Source organism: Rana temporaria, chromosome 1 (genome assembly GCF_905171775.1).
Source record: "Rana temporaria chromosome 1, aRanTem1.1, whole genome shotgun sequence".
Lineage (NCBI taxonomy): Eukaryota > Metazoa > Chordata > Amphibia > Anura > Ranidae > Rana > Rana temporaria.
In genome coordinates, this window is record NC_053489.1 from 272,836,313 (window position 1) to 272,861,568 (window position 25,256).

Here is a 25,256-nt window from a genome sequence, read left to right on the forward strand (position 1 = left end):
CTCACCAAGAGACTGGCCACTTCTTGTCAACTGCATTAATGAATCAAAGCAAACAGATCTGCGTTCATTAGGAACTATAGCATCACTATATGACCATTATGGCCCACTGAGCCATAATTGAGTATGGTTTGCGTCATTGGAAGCAGTTTAGTTGGTTTGCACATGTCACTGCTAGTCTATTTAAAGCGGGGGTTCACCCTATAAACAAAAAAAAATAAATATTTTTTTCTTCTAGCATAAAATTAGGCATAGTAGCGCGAGCTACAGTATGCCTGTCTTGATTTTTTTAGCCCGGTACTCACAGTGCAATCGTACATTGAAGATACCGACTCCCCGCGGGGAATGGGCGTTCCTATCCAGACGGAGGATGATTGACGGCCGGCTCTGGCACGTCACGCTTCTCCGGAAAAAGCCGAAATAGGCTTGGCTCTTCACGGCGCCTGTGCATAGTCTGTGCGCAGGCGCTGTATAGCACCGTGAAGAGCCGAGACCTACTCCGGCTGTCTTCGGGGAGCGTGACGTGCCAGAGCCGGCCGTCAATCATCCTCCATCTGGATAGGAACGCCCATTCCCCGCGGGGAGTCGGAATCTTCAATGTACGATTGCACTGTGAGTACCGGGCTAAAAAAATCAAGACAGGCATACTGTAGCTCGCGCTACTATGCCTAATTTTATGCAAAAATGTTGCTATGGAGGGTGAACCACCGCTTTAAATGTATACATGTCTGAGATTGGTTCTTTTGAAAGAATACAAATGTCTGATTGGCTGTCTGTGAAGACACCACCTTCTTTTGTTGTAGTATTCATGTATTGTATTGAATCCTTTAGCTGTATTTAACACATCCTGTTGAAGGATATCCTTATATGGTCAATTTCCTGTGTGGAGGTCACACCCTGTGACCTCACTTCCCATAGAGGAGGTGGTTGGCTGCTGGAGCCATCACTTGCTGTTTGGGAAAGCTTTTGTGATTTTTGTAATAAAAAGCCCAAGCTGGCTAGTCTGAGGCAGTCATGCTGGGGAGCTGAGAATTTAAAGCGGTGGTTCACCCTTAGAGGGCACTTTTTCCCCTTAGATTCCTGCTCGTTTTCTCTAGGGGAATCGGCTATTTGTTTTAAAAAATGTGCAGTACTTACCCGTTTACGAGATGCATCCTCTCCGTCGCTTCCGGGTATGGGCTGCGGGAATGGGCGTTCCTTCTTGATTGACAGTCTTCCGAGAGGCTTCCGACGGTCGCATCCATCGCGTCACGATTTTCCGAAAGAAGCCGAACGTCGGTGCGCAGGCGCAGTATAGAGCCGCACCGACGTTCGGCTTCTTTCGGCTACGAGTGACGCGATGGATGCGACCGTCGGAAGCCTCTCGGAAGACTGTCAATCAAGAAGGAACGCCCGCTCCCGAAGACCCATACCCGGAAGCGACGGAAGAAGATGCAGCTCGAAAACGGGTAAGTACTGCTCATATTTTAATACAAATAGCCGATTCCCCTAGACCGAACGAGCAGGAATCTAAGGGGAGAAAAAAATGTTTTTAATACATGGGTGAACTCCCGCTTTAAAGAGGAAGTAAACCATCTAAAGCATTTTTTTTTTTAAAAACCCTGCAAGAGAAAGGCATAATGAGATAGTATGCATAACATACTAGCTCATTCTGAATTACTTACCTGAGATTAGGGTTGCCAACTCATCCCTTTAAAACAGAACACATATTAATTACACAGGTTCTGTGGCTGAAAAATGAAAAGGTAATTAAACTCACTTGGTGCCTTATTTGCATTAAATTAGCCTCAGAACCTGTGTAATTAATATGTGTTCTGTTTTAAAGGGATGAGTTGGCAACCCTACCTGAGATCGAAGCTCCCGAAGCAGCTCTCATTCCTCACCTCTGCCATTGATACCCGAGTTTTTTCCGGGTATCGCGGCTCCGGCGCTGTGATTGGCCAAAGCCGCGATGACGTCATTCCCGCACGGGAGGCGTCAGTGACAGCACGATCGCCCTCACTAACGTCACGCCCAGTGCGCCTGCGCCATTGTCTACGGATACCAATGAGCTGGAAATCTACTGAACAGGGGTACTATTGAGCTGGGGATCTGCTGAACAGGGGTACTACTGAGCTTGGTTTCTACTGGACCCCTAAAACAAATTGAAAATCAACACACATACAGGGCATTTGCCAAGCTTCAAAAAAGCATCGCCAAGGCATCAAAAAGCATGTTGAAGAGATAAGAGCTTTAACTGGTTAACGCCCGCCGCATGTACATATACGTCCACAGAATGGCACGTACAGGCATATGGGCGTACATGTACGTCCCCGCCTTTCCGCGGGTCGGGGGTCCGATCGGGACCCCCCCCCCCCGGTACATGCGGCGGTCGGTAACCCGCGGGGAGCGATCCGGGACGAGGGCGCGGCTATTCGCGGCTATTCTCCCCCTTACGATCGCTCCCTGGAGCTGAAGAACGGGGAGAGCCGTATGTAAACACGGCTTCCCCGAGCTTCACTGTGGCGGTTGCATCGATCGAGTGATCCTTTTTATAAGGGAGACTCGATCGATGACGTCAGACCTACAGCCACACCCCCCTACAGTTGTAAACACACACTAGGTGAACCCTAACTCCTACAGCGCCCCCTGTGGTTAACTCCCAAACTGCAACTGTCATTTTCACAATAAACAATGCAATTTAAATGCATTTTTTGCTGTGAAAATGACAATGGTCCCAAAAATGTGTCAAAATTGTCCGAAGTGTCCGCCATAATGTTTGCAGTCACGAAAAAAATCGCTGATCGCCGCCATTAGTAGTAAAAAAAATAAAAAAATAATAAAACTATTTTGTAAACGCTCTAAATTTTTCGCAAACCAATCGATAAACGCTTATTCCGATTTTTTTACCAAAAATAGGTAGAAGAATACGTATCGGCCTAAACTGAGGGAAAAAAAATGGATATATGTTTTTGGGGGATATTTATTACAGCAAAAAGTAAAAAATATTGCATTTTTTTCAAAATTGTCGCTCTATTTTTGTTTATAGCGCAAAAAATAAAAACTGCAGAGGTGATCAAATACCACCAAAAGAAAGCTCTATTTGTGGGGAAAAAAGGACGCCAATCTTGTTTGGGAGCCACGTCGCACGACCACGCAATTGTCTGTTAAAGCGACGCAGTGCCGAATCGCAAAACCTGGCCTGGGCATTTAGCTGCCTAAAGGTCCGGGGCTTAAGTTGAGTAATGTGTCAAATTCAAAGCAAGTGTAAAGGAGCCCTTACATCACGAACTGACAGCCCTCCAGCTGTTGCAGAACTACAAGTCCCATGAGGCATTGCAAGGCTGACAGTTACAAGCATGACTCCCTCAAGCAAAGGCATGATGGGTCTTGTAGTTTCCACAATAGCTGGAGGGCTGCCAGTTTGACATCCACCCCTGCCCTACATTACCCAAAAATGAAAGAAAAAAAGTTTTGCCGTTAGTAACACTTTAAGCCCTGATTCATACTGGGTGCAGCTTTGAAAGTCGCACTACTTCAGCACAATTTCAAAGCTATTGATCAATGCTCGTCAACATCTGTGCGACTTCATAAACAGGTGTCAATGGGAGTCGCACATGATATCACACATGGAAAATAGTGCAAGAACCTTTTCCCGAGTCGCTGTGACTAACATTGCGCCAATTTGAACGGTTCCATAGAGGCCAATAGGGTGTGACTTGTCATGCGACTTCGATCTGTCATGTCGCATGACAAGTTGCAAAACCCACTGATTTAACAGGTTCAACAGTTACATTCCAGAATTTGCTAGTGCTGTAAACCAAACTGTGAAATCATCCAATTACTGGTGTATAGATCACATGGCTGTTGAAGATCAAACAGAGGCCAATATGGCAGCTTCCTTGGCTGAAAATGATAGGAGGGTTTCGTTTTTACTCGTATGCTAATCAGCAGTGCGTTTTAGGGCCCGTTCACACCACAGTGCGTTTTTTTTCTGCATCAGAAACGCATCAAAAGTAGGTTATATGGTTTCCAATAGTTCACACCAGTGCGGTCAGTTCCAGTTCCAGAAAAAAAAAAAGATTATTTTTTTCCTGCATTTTTCCTGCACTGGAATGCAGTAAAATGCATAAAAAGCACACCGGAATACGTCAAAAACACAAATACGGAAACGCACCTGAAATGCATTTTTGTGGTGTGAACCAGCCCTTAATGCGTGTGATTTGCACGCATTTCTGCACCCACATTAGTGTACACCTAGCCGAATAGAGCCTCCAACCGACCCTAGACACTAAAGCCTAATACACACGATGAGATTATCGGCCGCCCATGTCAATGTAACCTCAGCCTGCACTCATCAACCATATGCATTTACCTCATCCGACCACTGGGAGCGCTGTGTCTTTTCTTCACCTCTGCAGTTTTTGGACTCCTCGAGGAACCGTCGCTAGGAGGCTGAACGAGTAGTTTCTAACGTTCTCTGTGGTTGCCACGGCAACGGGAGAAAACACAAGAGGTGTGCGCGGCATCAGGGAAGATCCACAGCATCTAGATGCGATCGGCGCCCGGAATCTGCGGTACCGAGGAGGAGCCTCTGTTATCGGTGTGTGGAACTCACGTGAGAGCTGTTATGTATATACATGCCTGCCCTGGGTAATCAGAGCAAGTCCTCATTACACCGCTGTGTATGCTGGCTTCTCTTTGTGCTCCTGTCACTTTCTTTATGTTGTAAACAATGCATTTATGCCGAAGTTTAACTAAAAGCAAAACTTTTGTTTAGTTTTGGATAGATAGAGAGATTAGAACACCTGTCAGTGTTTTATTGTTGTTTGTGGTCCTATTAGGGCTCCTTTACACATGAGCTCAGGGGGGGAGCGTAAAAGCAGGTGGTTGAGATGCGGGTTTACCACCCCCCTGGAGTGCCCGCCTGAATGCTAATACATCGCTGCTCACGTGCCACACCGCAATGCTGGGCAAAACTTAGAATGCCACTTTCAGTAAAGGCGACTAATGCAGATCTATGGGGTCATGCCAGCACAGCAATCGCCTGCAATGCGGTAGTAGGCAAATATAGTGTTAAATCAGGCCCACGCCCCACTGCCCGTCAAACACCTCTCAAAAGCGGTCTTATCATGGATCCCCTTCCTGGGGAGCAGCTTGCTGGATAAGGATGAGCTCAGGCGTGTTTGCAACACCACGTGCCTGCGCCCACCAGGAAGCTGACACTGCGCAGCGCTAATCACAGGCAGTGGGACATTTCCCGATCTGTGCAGCCGTGGAATGGGAAATGTCTCACTGCCTGTGATTAGCGCTGCGCAGTGTCAGCTTCCTGGTGGGCGCAGGCACGTGGTGTTGCAAACACGCCTGAGCTCATCCTTACTGCTGACTAAGAACGGGCGCGGGCATGTTCAGGATCCCACCTGCCAGATCCTGCCAGGAAGCCGACACTGCACACGGCTAATCACATGCAGTGAGACTTTTCCCAATCCGCAGCTGCACAGATCTGAGAAATGTCTCACTGCCTGTGATTAGCCGTGTGCAGTGTCGGCTTCCTGGCAGGTGGGATCCCAAACATGTCCAAGCCCATCACTCCTGCTGCCCTATGTCTCCTTTCACACAGGTTTTCTGATCAGGTCCACCTGTAAGTTTTTCTTCTATGGAGCAGCAGATGTCGGCGATGACATGTCTGCTGACACCCGCTGCTATCTGATCCAATTTTGTCTGCCAAATCCAGATGAATGGTGGCAGATCAGATCAGATAAATAGACAGGCAGGCTATTTTCATCCGATCTTCCCATAGAGGAGAGTGGAACTCTTCTGACAGGTCAATCTCAGCGATTCCCCACTGAGCAAAGTGGAGTCTGCTGAGTGGACGGCCCATGTAAAAGGACACTTATACTGCGTACAGACGATCGGACATTCCGACAACAAAACCGTGGATTTTTTTCAGACGGATGTTGGCTCAAATTTGTCTTGCATACACACGGTCACACAAATGTTGTCAGAAATTCCGAACGTATAGAGTTCAGTGACGTACGACGAGCTGAGAAAAATTAAAGGGTCACTAAAGAATTCTTTTTTTTTTTTTTTAGCTGAATAGCTTCCTTTACCCTAATGCAATCCTGGTTTCATGTCCTCATTGTTCGTTTTTGCTGTAATCCTTCTCTGTTCTGAACACTCCCTGGTTGTCTGTTTCCTTATGAAAAAAGTACTGGGAGCTTTCTCTCTGTGGTCTCTAATCAAGAAGGTGTGATTACTGTGTGTCTAAATCCCCTCAGAACCAATCAGTTTCATTTTAAAAACAAACACTGCCTTGTATTGGCTCTGTGTCTCTGTCCTTCACAGAAGCAGGAAACTAGATGAAAAGCGAAACTGAAACTGCAGGCACATTATATGATTGTTTTTAATCTATTTTTAATCATTTTTAAAAGGAATAAGTTAACTATTATGTCTCTATACCCTGTAGAACAGTCATTTCAGCAAAAAAAAAATTTCCTTTACAACTCCTTTAAGTTCAATTTTTTTTCCTTCAGTTCTACTTTTAAAGACCAGCACAGCTGATACCAACTAACTATATTTTGCAGGAACAATGCCTTAAATTGCAAGCGTGGACTGAGCGTTAATAGAGCGGCTGACGGCATCATGGAGGAGATTCCAGTAAAAGTAGCAGTGCGGATTCGGCCTCTTCTGTCAAAAGAGATTCTTCACAATCACCAAGTGTGTGTGAGGGTTGTTCCCAATACACAGCAGATCCTAATTGGGAAAGACCGCGTCTTCACATTCGATTATGTCTTTGGGAAAGCTGCATATCAGGATGATGTTTACAGCAACTGCATCAAACCCCTATTGGTGTCCTTGATTGAAGGATACAATGCAACGGTGTTTGCTTATGGACAGACTGGCTCTGGAAAGACCTACACAATCGGAGGTGGCCATGTTGGTATGTTGTAGGATTATGCAAGATAACATTTTGACTCTTACAATGTATGTGGTCACATATTGGCATTGTTATAATGCAGCAACAAAAGCATGAGATGCCAAAGGTATGAATGTGAGCAGCTCAGGCTGTGTGAGAATACTGATCCTGTGCTGGCCGGGAGGGGAGGAGGCTCATCTGTGCTCCAAGCAATGATAGAAAGCAGCCCAAGGGCCAGATTCTCGTCCAGCGGCGTATCTTTGCAGGGGCGTAACGTATCTGATTTACGTTACGCCTCGGCAACTTAGACGGGCAAGTGCTGTATTCTCAAAGCACTTGCTCCATAAGTTGCGGCGGCGTAGCGTAAATCGTCCGGCGTAAGCCCGCCTAATTCAAATTTGGAACAGGGGGGCGTGTTTTATGTAAATGTTCTGTGACCCGACATGATTGACGTTTTTCACGAACGACGCATGCGCCGTCCGTGGAAATCTCCCAGTTTGCATTGCTCCTAATACGCCGTAAGGACGTATTGGTTTTGACGTGAACGTAAATTACGTCCAGCCCCATTCACGGACAAGTTACGCAAACAACGTAAAATTTGCAAATTTCGTCACGGGAACGACGGCCATACTTAACATTGGTACGCCGCACTTACGCCACCATATAGCAGGGGTAACTATACGCCGGGAAAAGCCTAACGTAAACAGCGTAACTTTACTGCGTCTGCCGGGCGTACGTTCGTGAATTTGCGTATCTAGCTGATTTACATATTTCGATGCGTAAATCAGCGTACACGCCCCTAGCGGCCAGCGTAAATATGCAGTTACGATCCGACGGCGTAAGAGACTTACGCCTGTCGGATCTAATAGATATCTATGCGTAACTGATTCTAAGAATCGGGCGCATAGATACGACGGCATAACGCAGAGATACGACGGCGTATCTGGAGATACGCCGTCGTATCTCCACTGGGAATCTGGCCCCAAGTGTCCCGGAATCCGGGTCATTCACTACTATACAGCAGGTCTGTTCTGATGTGCGGCGTCCGGGACACTTCGGCTGCTGTCTAACAGCATGCACAGCACTTTTCAAAATAAAGGTGCAATTCAAAATCAATACACAAGGTTTAGGAGGGCACTGCTTATGAGATCTAACAATCTTGGAAACATGGGCATTTGTTTGATTCAGGATCTGTTTCTATGCTCATACAAACAAATGTAAATGCAAAAACAGTTGAGAAGCAGGCCAGTATAATCCCAGAAGCATCTCAAATGTAAGCAGGAGACACCTGAAAGCATTTATACTTGTCAGTTTACACAAGCCTCTTAGGCCCCTTTCACACGGACGGCTGTTCTGCCGCAGTTAAAAGCAAGTTTATTTTCTGTGAAATTCAAGACTCCAGGCACAGCTATCAGCTGCATTTGTACAGTGCGATTAGCTGCGTTTAGATGCGGTCGCGTTTAGCTGCGGCACGATATTGAACGGGAATCCGACTTGGATCCCCGCCAATACCAGGCACTGCGTTTGGTATGAATCATGAGGGGGAACTCCACGCCAAATTTTAAATAAAAAACCGACATGGGTTCCCCCTCCAAGAGCATACCAGGCGCTTTGGTCTGGTATGGATTTAAAGGGGAACCCCTATGCCGAAAAAACGTCCACGAGCGCGCAGCCCGGCCGGTCAGGAAAGGTGGTGGGGACTATCAGTCCCTGACTCTCTACTCTGCCCCTCTAGTACTCACTGGAGCGCTGGGCTGGGGAGGGGGCAGGATCGGCTGGCTCAGGCTCTCAGCAGCACACTGAAAGGCTCAGCCAATTACCAATCAGGCATCTGGGTGGATCCTTCCAGAGCTTGGGTTGTGGTGTCCACCGACAGCAGCCTATAACCCACTGTTGGCTGATTCTGGGTCACTGAACACTCCTGTGACCCACAAGAGACTCATAACCATACTTTTAAACAGATGCTATTGAGTGAACAGCATGTTTAACCACTTCAGCCCCGGACCATTTTGCTGGTTAATGACCAGGCCACTTTTTGAGATTCGCGACTGCGTGGCTTTAACTGACAATTACGCGATCGTGCGGCGTGGCTCCCAAACAAAATTGGCGTCCTTTTTTTCCCACAAATACAGCTTTCTTTCGGTGGTATTTTATCACCTCTGCGGTTTTTATTTTTTGCGCTATAAACAAAAATAGAGCGACAATTTTGAAAAAAAATGAATATTTTTTACTTTTTGCTATAATAAATATCCCCAAAAATATATAAAAAAAATTTTTTTCCCTCAGTTTAGGCCGATACGTATTCTTCTACCTATTTTTCGTAAAAAAATTACAATAAGCGTTTATTGATTGGTTTGCACAAAAGTTATAGCGTCTACAAAATAGGGGATAGTTTTATGGCATTTTTATTAATATTTTTTTTTTTTACTAGTAATGGCAGTGATCTGCGATTTTTTTTTTTTTTAATTTTTTTTTTTTTTTTTTTTTTTAATCGGTACTGCGACCTTATGGCGGACACTTTTGACACATTTTTGGGACCAATGGCATTTTTATAGCGATCGGTGCTATAAAAATGCATTGATTACTATACAAATGTCACTGGCAGGGAAGGGGTTAACACTAGGGGGCGAGGAAGGGGTTAGTTATGTTCCCTAGGTGTGTTCTTACTGAAAGGGGGGGATGGACTGACTAGGGGAAATGACAGATCGCTGTTCATACATTGTTTGAACATGCGATCAGTCATTTCTCCCCCTGACAGGACCGGAAGCTGTGTGTTTACACACACAGCTCCTGGTTCTCGCTCTGTAACGAGCGATCGCAGGTGCCCGGCGGTGATCGCGCCCGCCGGGCACGTGCGCCGCTAATGGCTGGAATGCGAAATGACAAATAGCTACGTGATTTCGCGCAGCAGAGCCGACCTGCTGCCGTATAACTGCGGCGGCTGGTCGGCTAGTGGTAAACAACATTTTTTATATATTGCAACTCACCAATGCTTACGGCTAGGTTCACACTAGTCCATGCTCTTAAGAGCAATCCGTGGATCGATTTTCAGAGTGCGGATAAGCACCAGCTTTCAGACTTTCAGGAGGTGATCTGGCCGCCTCCTGAATGCCTGTGTTTTTTTTTTTTTTTGTTAAAGTTTTAGACCCCTTTCACACTGGGGCATTTTTTCAAGCACTTTTAAAGCGCCGCCTGAAAAACGCCTCCCCTGCAGTGTGAGAGCCCGAGTGCTTTCACACTGGGGCAGCGTGCTTGCAGAACGTTGGAACAAGTCTTGCAAGCAGCATCTTTCGGGCTGGGGGAGCGGTAAATACACCGCTCCTCCACCGCCCCTGTCATTGGAATCAATGGGCACTGCTGCCAAAGCGCCTGCAAAGTGCTTCGGCAGTTGTGCTTTTGTGGGCGCTATTAACCCTTTATTCGGCTGCTGCCAATTTACAATGGGGCTATGCACTGCAAATGTGAGCTAAGCATTTGGCTTGCGGTTTCAGTATGGAACTATTGCTTTGAATGGCTGAGTTTGACAGGCAGTACCACCAGTCAACGTGGAATGCCAGTTTCAATTGGCATGAGCCAAAGAATTGCACCCATGGCATGTGATCAGCCTCCTCCAGCTGTATCTTACACTATAGATGGGCGGTGGGGGCAGTTAAACCATGGCTCAGCCAGCTGTTTTTACTGCCCTGGCCTCCGGTGTGAAAGAGGCCTAAATGTGGTGGCTGTATTAGGCAGACCATACATTAATCTTTTTTTTTTTTTTTTTTTTTTTCAATCAACCAGCAAGTTGAACAAAATGAATGACAAGATTCCCCCATCCTCAGAGTTGATGTGGATGGGGGAATCACTCCTGCTGAGTTATTGTATTCTGACGCCCTGGTTCACACTGGGTACGATTTGGAACGATTTGAGATGCGATTTGACATGTCAAATCGCATCTCAAATCGGCGGCAATTGTCGGCAATGGCACTGTCCTAATCAGTGCGACGCCGCATCTGCGATTTCAAAAAGTAGTTCCTGTACTACTTTTTGCAATTTCGGGCCGCGATTTACATTAAATTGCGGCCGAAATCGCGGCAAAATCGCGGCCGCGAAATCGCGGTAAAATCGCGCATTTTACCGCGATTTTGAATTTGCAGCAGTGTGAACCTAGGCGACAGCAGGGAGCCTTCCCCACCGTCAGAATACACTGAATATACCAGCTATATTCGGCACTGATTGGGAAAGATCCAACAGACTGCTTGTACAGAAGTTGGTCTCTCCTATCTATGGAGGTACAACAAAGTCGCCCTTGGACAGCAATATTGTCTGGAGCGGGTAGTTGAGCTCACTGCACACGTTACAATCTGATTGTACAATCTCTTTTAGATCTATCAACAAGTATGTAGTACAATAGCCTGCCTGATTTGAATACAAATTGATTGGATAGATTAGGAAAGTCCTTATATTACACCATTTTGGTGGATATAAGGTCGATTGTACAGGGATTGTATGGTCAGATTATAAAATGTATGGCATGTGATTACAATGTTTTATATTGGATAAGATTTTTCATATTTCTATATTGCCAACATAATATGCAGTATAAGCACCATATATCATATTGTCCACCCCTTCCTGTTACACAACAACACACAACACCAGTTAACCTACCAATCTGTTTTTGGGGAACAGAAGCGCTCAGAGGAAACCAGCAAATAGACCTCTTGCTGGGAGGTGAAACAAGGACCCCAGTGCTATTCTGCAGCTGTGCAAACCACAAAACGATCATGTGATTGATAGGATTAAAAATCTCCAATTGTCTTAAAATGAAAATGTTTTAATAATGATATTGAAGAACAAAAGGAGAACCAAAGTCCATGATTTAATTTTTTTCTTTATATATGTGTTTTGTGCTTTTTTTTTTTTTTTTTTTTTTTTTTTTTTTTTATTATTATTATTTTATTCCTTTTTCTTTTTTTTCCCATTATTATTATTATTATTATTATTATTATTATTATTATTTTATTATTATTATTTTATGTATTCCTTTTTTTTTTTTTTATTATTATAATATTTTGTTTCTTTTTATTTATTCCCTTTCTCCTTCCTTTTTTTTATATTTTTTTTATTTTTTTTTGTTCCTGTTAAAAAAAGTCCTTAAATTTGTATGGGTTTGTGTTTCCTCGTGGCTTTATTTCTCAATATGTGTAGATAAGCATCTGCTGGCTGAAGTGTGGTGGTGTCATAGAGACCCCTGTATTCTAATATGTGTGTCTTTTGTTTGCCTGCCATTCTTGGATTACTTTTTCATGAAAACAGAAGGCATGCCTGTGTGTCAGACACCCTCATTTAGTGGGCAGATACCATTATTTCCTTTGGACCATCTGTCACAGGGGTGCTCTTCTATTTATTAACTTGACTGACCCTTGCCTGCTGTTACAATTGCTTTAATTCTTAATGATGCCCCCATGCATATGAACACACAGAGCTCTCTGAATGTACACATCTGATCAGCAGGTCCCAGCCATAAATCATTGGAATGTGGGCAGCCTTAAACCCGGAAGTAGGCAGCGATGTATGGGTACGTCACTTTGGCTACGTTGGCTGCTTGTCTGCAACATATTGCGGGTGGGCAGGCGGGGAGTGGTTCATTTGGAACCTGGGGCAAAATGATTGCTTATATGATGTAGTGTGTCAGTAGCATTAAAGCCCTATTTTTAGCAAACCCTCTACCATATTCCCCTTCTAATCCAGTCTGCAAGTGTGTTGTGTTTTTTTTTTCTTACCTGGTGAAGTTACTAAACCCACAACGGTAAAATCAGATGCTATATGCAGCAAAGCATGCTTGTTATACTCACTGTGGTACCTAAGGAGTCAATCCTGCCATTGTGTAAAAAGCCTGTTTGATCCTGTCTTCTCTGATCCTCCCCTTCTTCCACGGTCCCCAATCCAACTCCTGATAGTTTAGAGCCTTGGGGGCACTTGGCACATGCTCACTTTGGTGTGTATTGCTAGTTTTTCTGTTTTCCTTTTTGGGAGGGTGCATGTGATCAGCACAGGGCCAATCAGCACTGTACAGACAGAGGGTCGGGCCATACAGCCTCATAGGATAGTCAGAGGAGAATGAAAACTCCTCCTACAAGCTTTAACCAGTACTTGGCCGAACACTGATAGAAGTCTTAAGACTGATATATACTGCTAATGAGAAAAGGTTTTTAGCAGTTTATATTTACTAAAATCAGGGCTTTTTTTCAGGGGGAACTCAGTTCCACCACCTTTGGCTCAGACCCTTTGGTGCCTGCTCACCACAATCACTTGTAAACACAGAAGTCTGGTTTCTTTGTTTACAAGTGACAGCTTTGTAACCCCCTGAACTCTGTACCCTGTATGTAATGCAATCCTGGTATTTAATGCCCCTTTAAGACCCTCCTACTGTTTGTGAAATCTGAACGGGTCGTGGTTGAGTTTCTGCACCTATTTTCTGAGAAAAAAAGCTCTGACTAAAATAATTGCATTTCCATGTTCTGTGTACTGTGGGAGCCTAAATATAGTGAATGCAAGTTCTGGTATTAACACTTTAATTTAGAGATGGACTTTAATCGAGCAGTGTTTGTTTCCTCCAGTACCCCTGTGACCGTGCTTCTATAGTATTTGGAGTTGGTGATCTTCCTACTGTACTGTATTGGCATATATCGGCAGCAGGAAGGGATTTTGCACAGGCAGTTATAACCACTATTCAATCAAAATGACCAAAAATTGCTGAAAATCTTCATTAGTATGGCCAGTAGAAGTTATTTTTTACTTAAGTGCAGTAAAACATTGAATTTGAAGTAACTTGGTCTGAGAGTGTTTTGCAAGACGAGCACAATTTTTTGTATAAATTTTGACTTGACTAAAGAAGAAATGTCTTCTTATACTAGTAGCGTCATGTCACAACTGAGTATAAAAGAGAAGAGGGGCGCCTCTAAGTGTAGCAATATGGTTACATTTAATGAAGGTACAACATTCAGCAACTCACATGGTTGATGATTTAAACAGGCACATCTAAGTATGCAGGCATCTGGTAAAAAAGATACACATAGACCATCCTCCACACAACCATCGACTCCATCCCTTCAATGCTGCGCTTCAAGGCTCGCTTTTAGATTGCTCTACTGCAGCGTAGTCTTCTACTACGCCTTCCTGAGGTCTGAGCCGGGCGCCGCCAGTGACCCGCTCCCACTGTGTTTTTAACACACCGGTAGTTAATGAGCGTGTCCGGCAAATGCGATGTTTGCCAGGACCTGCTGATTGCTCTAAGGAGAGGCTGGATGGCGGTCTGTCTATGTAAACAAGGCAGGTCGCCGTTCTGCCAGAATGGAAGATGGAGATCTTGTGTTTCTGCTTGGCAAAAATACAGATCTCTGTTTTCCCCCAGTCAAAGCAACCCCCCACAGATAGAAATCACCCCCTAGGGACACACTTAACCCTTTGATCGCTCCTGATGTTAACCTCTTCATGGCCAGTGCCATTAGTACAGTGACCGTGTACTTTTTTTTTTTTAGCACTGATCACTGTATTGGTGGTGTTGGTTCCCAAAAAGTGTCAGGTGTCAGATTTGTCTGCCGCAATATCGCAGTCCTGCTAAAAATCGCTGATTGCTGCCATTACTAGTAAAAAAAGAGAAAAAAAATTCCATGAATATATCCCATTAGTTTGTAGACACTATAACTTTTGCGCAAACCAGTCAATATACGCTTATTGGGATATTTTTTTTACCAAAAACGTAGCAGAATACATATTGGCCTACATTGAAGAATAAATTAGATTTTTTTTTTTTTTTATTGGGTATGTTTTATAGCAGCTATCACTAAATGAAGGCCCGCGGTTCGAACACGGACTAAGTGACGCTCCTGTCCAGACTGTCAGGCTGCCAGTGTACAGCGCCACATCCCACTCCTTCGCTCAGCAGTCATTGGTTGCTGGGACCGCAGGCATCCCTGCAACCAATGTCGTCGCATGTGCGCCCCGCCCCCTGCTGTTTACTATCTTGTGGCTCCCAGTTCCCACTCAGCAGGCCGCAAGGTATGATGTGTATGCGTGCCCCACCCCCTTCAGCACGACTCCCGCCCACTGCAGCTTGTTACCTCTGCTGGCTCCCGATACCTGCCTGCGTCAAGGTATGTGGGGTGTTTACAGGGGCACACTGATGGGCACATTTTCTCTTATGAGGAAATGTGTTCATCAGTGTGTCCCTTATGAGAAAATGTGCCCATCAGTGTGCCCCTTAAGACAGGGCTCGACAAATCCCGGGCGCCAGGTCGCCATGGCGACTAGAAATAGGGTCCTGGCGACTTGAATTGGAAGGGGGGGCAAAAAAAAAAAAAAAAAAAAAAATTTTTTTTTTTTTTTTTTTTTTTGTGAGCTGGGGCCATCTGGTGGTGAGCCGTTGGTATTACAAGTTATTACCACCAGATGTGAGCTGGCGCCATCTGGTGGTGGCCGTTGGTATTACAAGTTAAGCATTACAAGTTAAACAGCAATTCTAATGTTGTTTTTCACTATTTTCACTGCCATCTTCTTCCCTCTAATTAGAACCCCCAAACATTATATATATTTTTTATCCTAACACCCTAGAGAATAAAATGGCGATCGTTGCAATACTTTCTGTCACGCCGTATTTGCGCAGCGGTCTTACAAGCGCACTTTTTTGTGAAAAAATGACACTTTTTTTAAATTAAAAAATAAGACAACAGTAAAGTTATCCCCCTTTTTTTTTATATTATGAAAGATAATGTTACGCCGAGTAAATTCATACCCAACATGTCACGCTTCAAAATTACGTCCGCTCGTGGAATGCCGACAAACTTTTACCCTTTAAAATCTTCATAGGTGACGTTTAAAAAAAAATCTACAGGTTGCATGTTTTGAGTTAGAGGAGGTCTAGGGCTAGAATTATTGCTCTCGCTCTACCAATCGCGGCAATACCTCACGTGTGTGGTTTGAACACCGTTTACATATGCGGGCGCTGCTCACGTATGTGTTCGCTTCTGCGCGCAAGCTCGTCGGGACGGGGCGCGTTTTCTGGCTCCTAACTTTTTTACCTGGCTCCTAGATTCCAAGCAAATTTGTCAACCCCTGCCTTAAGAGGCACACTGATGGGCACATTTAAAGGGGTTGTAAAGGTAAAAAAATGTTTTCCTAAATTGCTTCCTTTACCTTAGTGCAGTCCTCCTTCACTTACCTCATCCTTCCATTTTGCTTTTAAATGTCCTTATTTCTTCTGAGAAATCCTCACTTCCTGTTCTTCTGTCTGTAACTCCACACAGTAATGGGAGGCTTTCTCCCTGGTGTGGAGTGTCGTGCTCGCCCCCTCCCTTGGACTACAGGAGAGTCAGGACGCTCTCTTATGTTGCAGATAGAGAAAGGAACTGTGTGTTAAAAGAAGAACTGTGTGTTAAAAGAAGTGTAAAAGAAGCACAGTGGGGCAGTTCTGGTTTAAAGGTGAGTACTACAGCAGTAGCTGCTTTTTTTTTTGGGGGGGGGGGGGGCTTTAATTAGAGTAACTGAGGTTTGCACCACTGTAATGAAATATCTTGTATATCTTTAACTAATCCCCCCCCCCTTTTTTTTTTTTTTTTTTTTTTTTTTTGGAGCTTTTTAGATATAGAAAAGTATTTGCAGTTCTTATTTATCATAGTTATTAGAAATGTGACATAATGGCTGTCTCAGCAGATAAGGCTATCTATTTCATCAGTAATGTGACTTTTCCTGATATAACTGTAACTGTGTGTTTCTGTTTTCTAGCTTCTGTTGCTGACGAAGAAAAGGGTATAATTCCACGTGCCATCCAGGAGCTCTTCCAGTTAATCTCTGAAAACCACAACACTGACTTTAACATTACAGTGTCTTATATAGAAGTTTACAAGGAAGATCTGCGGGACCTTCTGGAACTTGAAACAAATGTAAAAGATATTCACATTAGGGAAGATGAGAAGGGAAACACAGGTACTTAATAAACCAAAGTCGGATTCTTGTTTAATATATATTTGTTTTACCAGGGGGCTCATTAACTTACTTTACAAATTCCAACTATTGTGCTTCCATTGAAAAGTTATAGTGCTAGATAAAATATTTTGGTAAACCACATGTAGCAAATGGTCAAAGCTCCTGTTTTAAGCCTGGCGCACACTTTAAAATGTTTTTTTAAAGTGACTTCACAAAAAAAAAAAACCTAAGGAGCTCACTGTACCAACTATCCGATGTTAGTAAAGCAATCTCTCAGCTAAACCATTGTGTTCTGACAGAACACCAGAACGCACAGCTCAGTGCTCACATCCTATGTTAAATGTGGAGGATGCCGATTATGGACCCCCTGGCCTCCAGGTTTAGCAACAAACTGAACACATTTGTATCCAGGTACAGGGATCCTTTAGCAGAAGCAGGTGATGCAGCGGTGACTCCTTGGGATCAGTACACTCTGATCAATACTTTTTTTAATTATTTTAAATACTTCCAACCTGTTTTTTTAGGCTAAGGCCCCTTTCACACTGGAGCGGTTTGCAGGCGCTATTGCGCTAAAAATAGCGCCTGCAAACCAACCTGAAACAGCGGCTGCCAGAGGGCTTTCACACTGGAGAAACAGCAGCCGCTGTTTCAGGTTGGTTTGCAGGCGCTATTTCACACTGGAGTGGTTTGCAGGCGCTATTTCACAGAGGGCTTTCACACTGGAGCGGTGCGCTAGCAGGAGCATTCCAAAAGTCCTGCTAGCAGCATCTTAGGAGCACTGCTCCTCCACCGCTTCTTCTCATTGAAAGCAATGGGAAACCGCGGCTATACCTCTGCAGAGGCGCATTGCCGGCGGTATTAACCCTTTTCGTCCGCTAGCGGGGGGTAATACCGCACCGCTAGCGACCAAATACCTCCGCAATTCCGACGGTAAAGCGCCGCTAAAAATAGCGGCGCTTTACCGCCACCGCACCTCCCGCCCCAGTGTGAAAGGGGCCGTAGGATAGAGGGAATTCTGATGATCCTCTTTACCAAGGACTGGCTCAGGTGGGCGTGGTATACTCTCCTGGTAAGACTTCTGGCAGATGCTTCCTGGGCTGTGTCAGGTCTTCAGGATCTTCTGTCTTTAGAACCATTTTGCAATCCTACTTCATAGTTCATGGTCGCTGGCTTTAATGACATGGGGGTAGATTCACGTACCTTTTACACGGCGTATCTCCAGATACGCCACCGTAATTTGAATTCCGCGCCCGCGTATTGTTACGCCGATTCTCAAAGGCAGATACGCTTAAAAAATAGGTTTCCTCCACCGACGTAACGTGATTGCGGCTGCGTAGAATTGTGTGCAATATAACGTTGGCCGCTAGGGGCGCTTCCGTTGTTGTCGGCGTAGAATATGCTAATTACCTAGATACGCCGATTCACAAACGTACGTACGCCCGGCGCAATTTATTTACGTTGTTTACGTTAGGCTTTTTCGGCGTAAGGTTGTTCCAGCTATTAGGAGGCGCAGCCAATGTTAAGTATGGATGTCGTTCCCGCTTCGAAATTTGAATTTTTTACATTGTTTGCGTAAGTCGTTCGCGAATAGGGCTGGACGTAATTTACGTTCACGTCGAAACCAATACGTCGTTGCGCCGTACTTGGGAGCAATGCACACTGGGATATGTACACGGATGGCGCATGCGTCAATCACGTCAGGTCATCATATATTTACATAAAACACGCCCCTCCTTCCACATTTGAATTACGCGGGCTTACGCCGGCCCCATTTACGCTACGCCGCCGCAACTTACGGAGCAAGTGCTTTGTGAATACAGCACTTGCTCCTGTAAGTTACGGCGATGTAGCGTAAATACGATACACTGCGCCGCCGTATCATTGCGCGACCCTACCTGAATCTACCCCATGGTTGTTAAAGCCTTGGGTTTTGTGTCAGGGGCATGTTTGAATTTGTTTCCTATGTTGCTGACGGTTAGAAAAACTACTTCCCATAAGGTTTATTTTGAACCTGAAAGGCATACTTCACTTGGTGTGAGAATGATTGTCAAGGGGTCAGCATGGTACAATGGTCCACTGGAAGAAATAAACATTAGAAGTTTGAGATAACATCAGATAAGGTTAAATGAGCAAAGTCCATTTGATCTATGACTGCAAGCATGTCACGAGCCTCCCTCGCGCTCCAGCAATAGATCAGACCAAAAAGAGCATTCTCTGTGTTCATGAACCATAGAAATAGTCAATCCATGTCTTCCAAACAGATAAAGACAGCACATTTCTATACAATTCACATGGCCAAATAAATATATTGGCGTCGGTTTCCTATGGGGTATATAGGCATTGATACTTATCGGTTCCTGATGCTTGTAAGGGTTCCAATATCAAGTTGTTTTGCAGGGTGACCCTCCAATTCCTGGATGAGTGAACATTGGGTCACTGTGAGGAGGTATTCAGTGGGTGCTTGCCTGGCCGGTTTTGCCAGACACGGGCCGGGTGCTTCCTAGGCAGATTGGAGGATGGGCTGGCCACCATGTGCAACTATGACTTTTAAAATGTCCGCCCACCACGTTGGACGTGCAAATGCGCCAATGTGCAATATCCAATGCACATACTTCATCACGCCGAACTGACAGGGTCCCCCTCCAAAAATATAAAATTATATTTTTGCTAAAATGGACGCCCGTGATTCTATGCTTTGCAGCCATGACAGAAATGATATCTCCGTTGAAAAGACCTATTCAAGTGAATAGAGGCAGGGGGGAAATATCTTCACCCCCTCAGTGAGTGATCATTACTGATCGCTTACTGTGTTCATTTAAGGTAGTGTGTTCATTCAGGATGGTGAGCTCCCCTGCTCACCATCCTGAAATAACCCACCTGTGTGCCCTCAGCAGCTGCCATCGGGAGAGGAGAGAAAACTGCAACACTGCGGGGGGGGGGGCACACAGGGGTCCCAGACAGCAGGGGGAAGGTGGGCACCGATACTAGAACCGATCCTCCTGCAGTGCAGCCAGAGGAAGAAAAGTGGAAGTTGACAGCACTGCACAAGAGTCGCCATTAAGGCAGTACTGCTGAGCCTCCCCCTTTGAACTGATGAGGCCTGGGCCCAGTACAGGAAGGCTGGTTATACTGCCTTATCGGCAGCTCTGATTGTAATACTTGCATTCTGTATGCATGTAATGACTTTTATTCAGTAAAAAACAAAGTTTATGCTCAATGGACAATTACTGTACACATCATATTTTGCTTTTTTTTTATTTTTTATTATTCAATATTTTTTTTTTGTAAAAGGGAAAGGCATACAGAACAGAATACATATTCCAAAGAAAGCAACATCATCACGTCCACATATTACAGATACAAAAATATAACTTATACCTTATTCTATCCATCAACGTAATTTGGACGGATATTTCCTATACTCATATTTTGCTTTTACTTTTGTCTGCTCTAAACTGCTAAAACAGACCTATAGGGCCAGATCCACAAACAGCGGGCGCAACGTAACTTTTCCGATTTAAGTTACAGCGCCGCAAATTGCCCAAGTTAGTGCCCAATCCACAAACCACTTACCTGGAAATTTGCGGCGGTGTATCTTAAATCAGTCCGGCGCAAGGCGGGCCAATTCAAATGGGGCGAGTCCCATTTAAATTAGGCGCGCTCCCGCGCCGGACGTACTGCGCATGCTCCCGACGCTATTTTCCCGACGTGCTTTGCACGAAGTTACGTTGCGCCGAGGTTTTGTGAATCGCGATGGGTAAAAAAGAGTTGCGGCGGGAAAAATAAAAAAATGTAAAAAAATTTGACAGCGACGCGGGAAAGACGGGTATACTTTTACATGGTGTACTAACTTTACACTTTGTAAAAGGTACCCTATCTTTGCGACGGCAAACTAACACTTACGGCGACTTCACGAAGGGAAAAACCTTTGTGGATCTCCGTAAATGCTAATTTGCATACCCGACGCTGGTTTACGACGATAAATGCCCCTCAGCGGCGGGCGCGGTACTGCATCCTAAGATCCGACAGTGTAAAACTATTACACCTGCCGGATCTTAGGGATATCTATGCGTAACTGATTCTATGAATCAGCCGCATAGATAGAAACAGGGATACGACGGCGTATCAGTAGATACGCCGGCGTATCCCTTTTGTGGATCTGGCCCATTATGTTCTGTAGGCTATTGTAGATCATTGTTCTTCTTTTTTTACCTGGTTTATTTAAAAAAAAATGCTCTAGTCCTAATATTGATTTGTCACATGTATATGCATGCATTTATCTAGTCTTCTCACCTGATTAACATTATTTTATTTTGGGCTTTCAAGTTATCATTGGTGCCAAGGAAAGCCAAGTAGAAAGTGCAGATGAAGTTATGAGTCTTCTTGAATCTGGAAGCGCAGCACGGCACACTAGTACCACGCAAATGAATGAACACTCCAGTCGTTCTCATGCAGTCTTTACAATTACCATATGTCAGCAAAGGGACAAAAACGTCAGCGTTGCTGAAAGTACTACTGCAAGGTCAGTTCAGATGATCACATCAAAATTTCATTTTGTGGACTTGGCAGGCTCAGAAAGAGTGACAAAAACTGGAAACACCGGAGAGCGATTTAAAGAGTCAATCCAGATAAACAGCGGTTTGCTTGCCCTGGGTAATGTTATAAGTGCATTGGCTGATCCCAGGAGAAAAAGTGCGCACGTGCCTTACAGAGATGCTAAGATTACTCGCATTCTTAAAGACTCCTTAGGTGGAAATGCCAAAACGGTCATGATTACATGCATTAGTCCTTGTACATCAGACTTCGATGAGTCTTTAAATTCTCTTAAGTATGCCAACCGAGCTAGAAATATAAAAAACAAGCCAATCGTAAATTATAACCCAGACTGGGACAGAATGGATGAAATGGAATTGGAAATTAAAGCACTTAGGGAAGCTTTACAGAACCAGCAGAGCAGCAGGGTAAGCCGACTAAGCCAACTGTCTCAAGACTGGGGCCAAGAAAAGAGCAAGATTCGAGGTCTAGAAGAGCAACTTGCACAATTTCAACTGGAGTGTTACAACCACAGACTCTGTACAGAGGAAGCTTTATCTTTATTCCATGAATTGAAGGTCGTGTCTGGCCTTACAAAATCCCAAAAGAATCGACTCGAGAGCTGGCTGGTTATGGCAGAGGAGCTAAGAAGTGAGACGGCCTCTATTCCTGGACCTGACGATGCAATCACCAGTGGCAGAGAGGAACCACATCATATCACCATACTACAGCTTAAAAGGGAGCTAAAGAAATGCCAGGTATATAGCTCTTCTTCCCCGCTCGGCTCTTGCAGGGTCAGCGTTAATTTTTTTTTTTAAAAGATGTGTTAAAAACCGTTTGCCTGGTATGAGTCTCCATGAGCAGTTACTGCAATTTGATTTGAGAAAAATCCAATGATTTGCTACCTCAACATGGCAAACATACAAATAAGGGTTGTCCCGATACCGATTCTAGTATCGGTATCGGGACCGATACCAAGCATTTCCCCGAGTACTTGTGCAAATGCTCCCGATGCTTCACCCGATACTTGTACTGTCAGGGGTGATCAGTGCATGGGGAAGTTACAGGCACCAATCACCGCTATATAGTGTATTCCGGCGTGTATTCCCGCAGTGTATTCCTCCGTGTATTCACGCCATGTATTCCTCGGTGTATTCCGCCATGTATTCCCATTGTGTATTCCCGCCGTGTATTCCTCCGTGTACTACCACCGTGTATTCCCGCCATGTATTCCCGCGTGTATTCCTCCGTGTATCCCACCATGTTTCTCTCCCTCTCCGTGCTCCTCCTCCACCCCCTGGAACTGTCAGGATGGAGAGCGGGGTAGGAGCCGGTAAATCCAGCTCCTTACTGCTCCGAATGGACAGAGTCAGTGATTACTCCATTCACATAACTGAAACATCGTAAACTGTGATTACAATGTTTCAGTTTATGAATGAAGAGAAGACGCTGTCTTCACTCCATTCATTTTCAGCGCAGCTGATGCTGCTGAGAAAGGGACAGGGGAACATGTGTCCCTAGTCCCTTTCTCTGTCTCAAAGGGGAAATGTCAGAGGTCTGTTAAGACCCCTGATATCTCACCAAAGCCCCCCAACAGGGCTGAAAAAATAAATAAAAAATAAAGAATAATAAAAAATAAAAATAAATAAAAATAAAATGATTGTAGAAAATAATAAAAAAATAAAAGAGAAAACACACTGACACGGTCCACCCCCCCCCCTCCTTAAAAAAAAGAAAGCATTATAAATAAATAAAAAATTGTAAAAAAAATATTGTAAAAAATTAAAAACAAATTGTTTAACATAAAAAAAAAAAATACTGACATGTGCTGCTGTCACATGAGATTAAAAAAAAGTATCGGTATTCGGTATCGGCAAGTACTTGAAAAAAAGTATCAGTACTTGTACTCTGTCTTAAAAAAGTGGTATCGGGACAACTTTAATACAAATTATGGGGCTTCCACACTGCAAGGGCAGGGGATCTCTCAGCTGATCCCCACTGAACAGGCGGATGACAGAGCAGATACAGACACAACTCGTTGTTCTCTATGGGGCGGTCGGGTGGAAACGGACTGCCTGTCCGTTTCCATCCGATTGTCATCCGATCTGCTGGATGGATGGGAAATGGATCCCCATCCGTCTGTTTTAAGCAGATCAGATCGGATGCTGGCTGGTGACAGCGGACACATGTATGCTGACATCTGCCGCCCCATAGAGAACAATGGGTGGTCTGATCAGGTCTGCCTAAAAAACGGACATGCGGACCCGATCGGGGGCATGAGGAGAAATATTTACCTTATTTTGCGCTCCAGCAGGCTACTTAAAACTATGCAACTGTGTTGTTGGAGCCTCCTCTTTAAATGGGTTGTAAAGGTACAATTTTTTTTCCCCCTAAATAGCTTCCTTTACCTTAGTGCAGTCCTCCTTTACTTGCCTCATCCTTCAATTTTGCTTTTAAATGTCCTTTATTTCTTCTGAGAAATCCTCACTTCCTGTTTTTCTGTCTGTACCTCCACACAGTAATGCAAGGCTTTCTCCCTGGTGTGGAGTGTAGTGCTTGCTCCCTCTCTTGGACTACGGGAGAGTCAGGACGCCCGCTAACACACAGCTCCTTTCTCTAGCTGCAATGTAGAAAGCGTCCTGACTCTCCTGTAGTCCAAGGGAGGGGGCGAGCACGACACTCCACAGGGAGAAAGCCTTGCATTACTGTGTGGAGGTACAGACAGAAGAACAGGAAGTGAGGATTTCTCAGAAGAAATAAGGACATTTAAAAGCAAAATCAAAGGATGAGGTAAGTGAAGGAGGACTGCACTAAGGTAAAGGAAGCTATTTAGGGAAAAAAATTACCTTTACAACCATTTTAAGCCACATGGCTGCAGTCACATGCTTGGCCCCTCCACTTACTGTACATGGTGAATAGCTCTGCATTCTACTTTTCTGACATCAAGGGGCCCCCAACAGGCCAGAGCTTTGGGAAGAGTAGGATGGCACTGGAGCAGGGGTTAGGATAAGTAATGTTGCTTCTCATTCTATCCCCTAGATGTAATGAGCATCTAACCCTTGCAGTTTGGGGGGGGGGGGGGTGACATTTTAGGGGTAGTTGACTAATTCCTGGAGTTGGGCTTTAAAAGTATGCATTGCATATAACATTTGCCCTTTATGAATAGGGCAAATGATACAGTAAGCTAATTTTCCATGTTGAAGAATTATGGTGAAGTGTTTTTTCATGTAAAAATATTGCAAGGAATGTGCTTTATAAAATGTTTTAAAAAGTGCAATTTTAGCCATTTTTTGCATTAAAAAAAAAAAAAAAAATTCTCTATCCAGACCTGGCTTTATATTGCGTATCCATATCTGTCCTGGAGCTGCCTGTGCTATGATATATAATATCCTACTGTACTGTTATGTTACGTATGCTTAATTTTCTAGCACTTTGTGAGCATTGACAGATGTTTCTAGCCACTCAAGTATAATCTTAAGAAAGCCTTATTATGATCTGAATTGGAGGTTTCTAAGCAACTGCTTAGAGTCTTTTGTTCTGTTTCGGAAGATGCATTGTCCCTGGTAAATACAGGGCCATCACTACAGTTAGGCTGTGTCTAGTTACATGGGGTACCCAGCTGAAAATTTGCTACATTGTGGCTAGAGCAAACCAAACTCATTTCATTGGTACTTGCAGATGCATAAATATCCTCCGTTTATGGCAAAATGGTATTACAACGGGAATATATAGTGAATAACATTGCAACGTGTCCATAATTTGACACACTAGAACAGTTTAGTGCGGATAAATATGTGCTAAAAATACACTAAACATTTTTTTTTAAATAAAAGTATGGGGACGCAATTTTATTTTTATTAATGTG

The 25,256-nt window shown here is 44.3% G+C and overlaps 1 protein-coding gene across 1 annotated transcript in view; it reads left to right on the forward strand.

Annotated features, from left to right (window-relative positions):
• The first annotated feature begins 4,397 nt into the window (after positions 1-4,397).
• Positions 4,398-25,256, forward strand: part of KIF27 (kinesin family member 27) — a 91,068-nt gene continuing 70,209 nt past the window's right edge. Inside the window, exons 1-4 of the mRNA XM_040355550.1 lie at positions 4,398-4,579; positions 6,561-6,916; positions 16,658-16,858; positions 21,185-22,149. Of these exons, the coding sequence (XP_040211484.1) occupies positions 6,619-6,916; positions 16,658-16,858; positions 21,185-22,149 (1,464 nt within the window). The 5' untranslated portion in view covers positions 4,398-4,579; positions 6,561-6,618. The remainder of the gene's footprint in view (positions 4,580-6,560; positions 6,917-16,657; positions 16,859-21,184; positions 22,150-25,256) is intronic.